Below are 6,601 nucleotides of genomic sequence, written 5' to 3' on the forward strand. Positions count from 1 at the left end.
TTCTTATGGGGATTCCAGTTGATCCATCGGTAAAAGTACTTCACCTTTTTTGTTTAATCTCAAATTTAAACAGATGACAATCCAGTTGTCAAGTACAGCTATGCCTTACCATCAGTGTAAACGGACGGGTCAACTGCTAATTGAACCCATCAATTCAACTCCTCCGAACCCACAAAGCTTCCATAGAAAACTTCCCGCCAACTCCGGCCCGCCTAGTCTTTCTCAACAACCAGAAAATAATAAGTGCTCAAATATGACATTTTTTTTAAAAAAAATGAAATGATCAAACGATAAAACGCGCAAACGCCCGCAGATTTTTAAACCTCAAACACCGAGTCTTTGGTCGTCTCAGTGTCCGTCTCCTTCCTCATCTCCAACTCAGGAGATCATAGAATCCGAAACGAACCGTTGCAGCAGCTGATCGTCAGGCCATGTCGAACGCCGACGTGGAGGCCGGTGGGCCGGCGGGGAGGGAGGCGACGACGGGGATCAAGCCGCCGCCGGGGAGGTACAACCCGAGCGGCAACGGGCCGAACGCGGTGGCGCCGGCGCCGCCGCCGTTCTACTACTACGACCAAGCGGCGGCGCAGGAGCGGCGCCACCGGACGTGGGTGGTGCCGCTGGTGGTGATCGCCAACGTGGCCATGTTCGTGGTGATGATGTACTACAACAACTGCCCGGCCAACGGCGGCCGCCGCGACTGCGTCGGCCGCAGCTTCCTCCGACGGCTCTCCTTCCAGCCGCTCAGGGAGAACCCCGTCCTCGGCCCCTCGGCCGCCACGTAAGAAGCATCCCCGCTCGCAAGGTTCGGCCATTTTGTCCGGTTAATTTGTGATCTTGGCTGATCGTGGCCGCGCCGGGCGTGCAGGCTGCGGAAGTACGGGGCGCTGGACTGGTACGGGGTGGTGCACGGCAACCAGGCGTGGCGGCTGGAGACGAGCACCTGGCTGCACGCCGGCCTCATCCACCTCGCCGCCAACATGATCAGCCTCCTCATCATCGGCATCCGCCTCGAGCAGCAGTTTGGATTCTGTAAGCCCGAATCCGTCAAGAGCAGAAAAGGTGTGTGTAATGCAACGGTGTTTTTCTGACCGGAATTCGTCTCTGCCGTGCTGCAGGGAAGGTCGGGCTGGTCTACCTCGTATCCGGCTTCGGCGGGAGCGTCCTCTCCGTGCTCTTCATCAGCAGAAATGGCATCACCGTCGGCGCATCCGGCGCCCTCTTCGGCCTTCTCGGCGCCATGCTCTCGGAGCTCATCACCAACTGGACCATCTACAGCAACAGAGTAGGCGTCTCTTCCTCCTGATCTCATCAGCCTGATTCATCAGGCATTTTGCACCCAGTTGATGCAGGGCAATCACCTGACGCCGAATGAAACCAATGAATCCTGTGCAGTGTGCAGCCATGGTGAACCTGATCATCATCGCCGCCATCAACCTGGCGCTGGGTATACTCCCCCGCGTAGACAACTTCGCGCACATTGGGGGGTTCGCCACCGGGTTCCTCCTCGGCTTCGTGCTGCTGATTCAGCCCCAGTTCGGATGGTCGGAGCAGGTTTCCAGCGCCAAGTCCAAATACAACGCGTTCCAGATCATTCTCCTGACTCTCTCCGTGGCCTTGTTGATAGCAGGGTAAGTAAAGCTTGTTTCCTTGTAACTCAAAAGAACTTGAATTTTTTTTTAGGAGCAGAGTATTATGTGATCAAAATGGGATCAGGAATGCCTAATCTGAGGCCACGTATGCACAAACAGGTTTGCAGCTGGGTTGGTCAGTGTTTTCAAGGGAGTGGACGGCAACGCTCATTGCAGCTGGTGCCACTACCTCACCTGCGTGCCGACATCCAGCTGGAAATGCGACAAATGAACAGGAGATCAGTGACGCATTAGCATGCCATGCCTCCCACTTGTCACTGCAGGGGAGAGAATGCCACCCTGCTTAAGAGGGAACAATCGAGATACAATAGATATTGTTTCTGTTTGAGACCACACTGTAAAATTTTTACGCTATATAGAACTTCAATATTGTCCATTCTTACCTATATTCTTCTGTGAAGTGTTGATCAGAAATCTGCTTGTATATGCTGAACCATGTAACCCTCTGCTCTCTTACCTGGTCAAGTAGCCAGTTCCTGTCTTAAAAAAAAAGGCCTGTCCCATTTGCAAGTTAAGACAAAAAAAAAAATCAGCATGTCCCATCAGCAAGTTAAGACTCAAAGACAGATCACTTGAAGAATGAATCATTTCACTAGCTCAATGAATTCTTGTGATCAATATGCGTGAAAGATGAAACATATATACTCCCTCCGTCCCTAAAAAACCAACCAACTTCTGGTGGACGTAGACAGCCATAACTTGGTTTTTTTTAAGGGATGGAGGGAGTACTTGACAATTAAATTGTATAAGGATTTAACGCAATCCCTTATGCGACTTGCAATAATAGTTGATCTTGCGGGATGATAAATGGATGCAGCAACCAGCGATAGAGCAAACTGAACAACCATTTTCACAATACATACATTCTATAACATCAATCAGAAGTATGCAGGGAGAGCCACAAAATGTCAAGAATTACACCACACTTCTATGCACCTAACTCATCGCTGAAGAACAAAAATAGATTGAAGAAAAGAAAGACCACCTTGATTAATCTATTTTCTTGCTAACCTGATAGGTACTGAACACCCGTCACCCATCCCCAAAAGCTCAAAATCAGGGGACTGAGATTGTAAAGGAAGTGTTCAAAACACGGGTAGAAATTGAATTATAACTAAGTTAATGGTAGCTTCCAAAATGTTTTAGTAGCCACAAGAATTTTCTCTGTACCACCTGATTCAGGCTCACTGTCATGCACCTGAACAGTCCACCGAATCGACTGAGCAACCTGCGCTGCCTTGTCAATCACATCTGGGGAGTCTCGTATAACAGCAATTCCTTCTGGACGCAGAATGCGATCCATCTCCAACATGACATCAAACAGGTCACATCTAAGAAAGAAATGGAATCAGGTAGAGCTCTTTTTACAGTTAAGTCGGCATATGGTACACGTCCCATCAAAACAAAGATAAAGGTCAGTAAACGTGTTGCATACTGTATTGTGTGGGACTGGGGAGCGACAAATTTACTTTTAGAAACTTTCAATCCTCTAAACGATATTAATAGTTAAAAACTCCTGCATAATTCAACTACTAATTCATTTACATGATAAATCATAAAATGTGCTAAGAACAGGCAATAAGGGCTGATGGAGATATATACTGCTTGGGCCGAACATCTTAAATTGGTGATGATAATTTTAACATGATGTTTCTTGGTTATCATTCTACTCTGACTTTTCAGCAATGAATTAGACCACTCCAAAAGATGTAGGGAGAACAGAACAAGTTAAGAATAAAAGATCATGAGACAATGATAGCTAAGTTTATGGGTGGTGTACCTGCTCTTGCCAGAAATTGGGTCTCTTATCAAAGAGTTGATTCTATCAGCATGAATGAGATCATAGGTACGAGGATAAGTTGAGAAAGGCTCACACCTGGAACCAAAGGCATATCATAATAATTATATTAATCAGCATGCAAGCATTAAACTATTAATCTATTCCATGAACAAATCCTCAATATATTGATTCGACAGACGAATACATGTTTCTTGGGGAAAAGGTCTTGAAATTTTATGGATAGTGTAACAATAAATATTGCAGGAAAGTACCATAAAAGCCACAGAATGCATGAGATCTATTAAGATATACAAATATCCAATATATCCAATGAATATCAATACTACTCAAAACTCAAACAAACAGTTCATTGTGAGTGGTAGAACAGGTCTGAGCATATGTAAATTGCCTGATATCTTTGGTATTGAACTTACAAACAAAAATGAATTTGAAAGAAGTTGCAAAATAACTACAATCAATAAGCTGCAAAGGAGTATGAACATGCTCTTTTTTAAAAAAAAAAAAATAGATGAACATAGTAGTTTATATTGAGAAAAGTTGGGATTACAATAAAACATATCAGCAGAAAGATATTGCAAATTTCTGTAATAGTAAGTCCTTACCAGTCATGATAAACTCCAATAAGGCCCCTGTCATATATTACTCCAAGTGTCAATGGTTTTTGAGCAGGAACAACATTCATAACCCATACAGGATCAGAGACAGCAGCAGCTGCCAATCCTCCAAGGTATGCATTCATGTCCATCACATTACGAATTTTGGCAGTCCCAAGCTTCACGCCCAGTGATTTCTTATAAAATGATACCCTTTTGACCCACTTCTGAGTATCTAGTTCAAACAAGTTTGCTCCGTTGTCCATTAGAGAGGCTCTAGCAGAAGGTTTGGATAACCTATCTGGCCACTTCAGAATGGAACCAACAGCTATTTCATCTGCCAAAGAAACTTTACTGACACATTTCTTCAACTTGAAATACCTGCATGGTAAACCATACAAGCAAACATATGAAAAATGTACAAGAGACTTTCTCGTATGCTTTTTTTTAAAAAAAAAAGTACATATATTTGTAGGCACAACAAATATAATTGGCGCAGACAAGTATTACCATGCTTGATCTGGATCATCATCAGTGCTACACAAGTCAATGTTAAATCCATTTTGGTTAGGTAGACATGAAGCTTCAGTAGGTTTCTTCCAAATTGCAGTGTTACCATCTACAGTGATCAACTTGTAACAAAAAGCCAGTGCCATTTCTTGAAGTTCAGCCCATTCTTTCTCTTGCTTCTTCCACTGGACTGGGGGTCCTGATATAATCAAGTAACCTCCTGGCCTAAGTAGACGGTCGACTTCAATCAAATAGCTCCCATCTGCCAGTATATACAGGTAAGAGACAGCATTTCCACGAACCATATCAAACACTGAAGAAATGGTTTACTTACTGTAGGCCATAAAAGGTATCAAACACCGGGAGCAATGAACGAAATCAAAAGACTGTGCAGGAAATGGAAGGCGCCTCGTGCCCAGCATCAAAAGAAATGCAGGAATTCCTCTCTCCAGAGCAAATTGTATTTGAGATTTATGTGAATCTCTTGGGGCAAAAGAGAGTGTCAAGATATTCTCTTTAAGCAAAAACCCACCAAAACTAGCCACCTTCAGAGAGGAAAGATCTTAATACCATACCATTTCTTTAAAAGTAAAACATAAATTGATTCATGTGAAGATTTAGCTTATTACCCCACATCCCATATCAAGACCCGTCCTCAGGAGACCACTTTTTAGCGGAACATACAGGGCAAGCTTTTCAATATATTGTTCAGCTCCATCGGGAAACATAGTTCCGCCTCCAGGAAAAATAAAGTATGAGCCTTCCTGCTTCATCCACCCCTGATGACCTTTTCTTTCTGCAATCTTACCATAAGGCATATTATCATGCCATATCTGCATAGAGAATAATTAAATGAAATAAGTCTCCAACTCTCCATATAAAGTTGGAACGATTAGTCTACATCCTGTTGAGACATGCAATCAGAACAAAATTACTCTTCATTTAATTTATACCATCCAGTCCAATTACGCATTATTAGTGGGTAAGGTCAATCTAAATTTTCCAGGGGCTAGACATGAAACTTTGAAGCAATTGATCTGATGGACCAAATGCAAACATTTTCTGCTTGCCAAAAATTACTTCTAAGCAAACGAAACACAACTAACCAACACCTGTTGTACAAATGTAGTGACCTATACATCATTCAGTAAACTCCACAAGTTGCAATCGTGTATCTGCAAACCCATATGGAACATGCATATAATCAGAAAGCCACGTGCATCTAACCATTGACAGCATAAGATGCAGAAGCCGGTCATACACTAGCACCAAGCTGCAATTCCATAACCAACAGAAGCAACCATAAGCACACCTAACCGCACACGGATCAGATCAAATTACCCCCTCACGCTTCTCCAAAATACATGGAAACCGAGTCAGTAAGCTTAGACCACAGTAGGCAGTCACTTCAGGTGCTATTTTTCTACTATGGCTTAGTGGAAGCAAGCGCCAATGCGGCAATGCCTACAGCACACGCACCTTGTGGAGGCTCTCGGGCCAGGGCACTGGGACGCGGTAGCCCCGCGGAGGCGGGACGAGGCACACGGGCGCCTCGCCGCGCGCGGGGCAGTGGCGCTCGCGGTAGTAGTTCATCTCGCGGCTGAGGCGGGAGCTGCGGCGGGGATCCTCGCAGGGGAGGAGGTCCACCTCCGAGGCTGCGCATGGCGGCACCGTCGCGCCGGCGAGTGCGGAGGAGGCTGCGGAGAGGGGCTCGCCGCGGCGCGGCGTGAAGACGAGCGCGAGGAAGATGACCACGGCGAGGAGGAACACCGCCCAGACGGCGTCGAGGAACGACCACTGCCACTGCCCGCCGCCGCCGCCGCCGGAGAGGGCGCCCCGGCGGTGCGGGCGCAAGGAGCTGAGGAGGCCCATGGCGAGGCGAGGAGGCGTCGGCGTCGGCGTCGGCGGCGGCGGCGAGGGTGCTAGCTAGTTCGATCGGATCGGGCCATTGAAGTTGTTTTGATTCGATTTCGAGTGTTTTTTGTGCTTTGCGTATTTTCTCCATTCGGTGATTTCACGGGAGGTTGGCCCGTGAGATCTGTAAC

At 46.0% G+C, this 6,601-nt stretch overlaps 2 protein-coding genes across 2 annotated transcripts; one reads left to right on the top strand and one right to left on the bottom strand.

The window, feature by feature from the left end:
* The first annotated feature begins 321 nt into the window (after positions 1-321).
* Positions 322-2,038, top strand: LOC127771226 (RHOMBOID-like protein 2). The gene is made up of 5 exons (XM_052297082.1): positions 322-781; positions 869-1,032; positions 1,119-1,285; positions 1,396-1,631; positions 1,752-2,038. Exons 1-5 carry the CDS (start codon positions 432-434, stop codon positions 1,861-1,863), a joined length of 1,029 nt encoding a protein of 342 aa, XP_052153042.1. The 5' UTR covers positions 322-431; the 3' UTR covers positions 1,864-2,038.
* A 74-nt stretch (positions 2,039-2,112) lies between these two features.
* Positions 2,113-6,601, bottom strand: LOC127771225 (probable pectin methyltransferase QUA3). Its single transcript, XM_052297081.1, has 7 exons — positions 6,036-6,601; positions 5,186-5,389; positions 4,891-5,101; positions 4,557-4,818; positions 4,056-4,427; positions 3,433-3,528; positions 2,113-2,983 (listed from the first exon to the last, which is right to left on the bottom strand). The coding sequence occupies exons 1-7, from the start codon at positions 6,426-6,428 to the stop codon at positions 2,767-2,769; spliced, it is 1,755 nt and encodes a 584-aa protein (XP_052153041.1). The 5' UTR covers positions 6,429-6,601; the 3' UTR covers positions 2,113-2,766.

The sequence above is a fragment of the Oryza glaberrima genome, chromosome 4 (assembly GCF_000147395.1).
Source record: "Oryza glaberrima chromosome 4, OglaRS2, whole genome shotgun sequence".
Taxonomy (NCBI): Eukaryota; Viridiplantae; Streptophyta; class Magnoliopsida; order Poales; family Poaceae; genus Oryza; species Oryza glaberrima.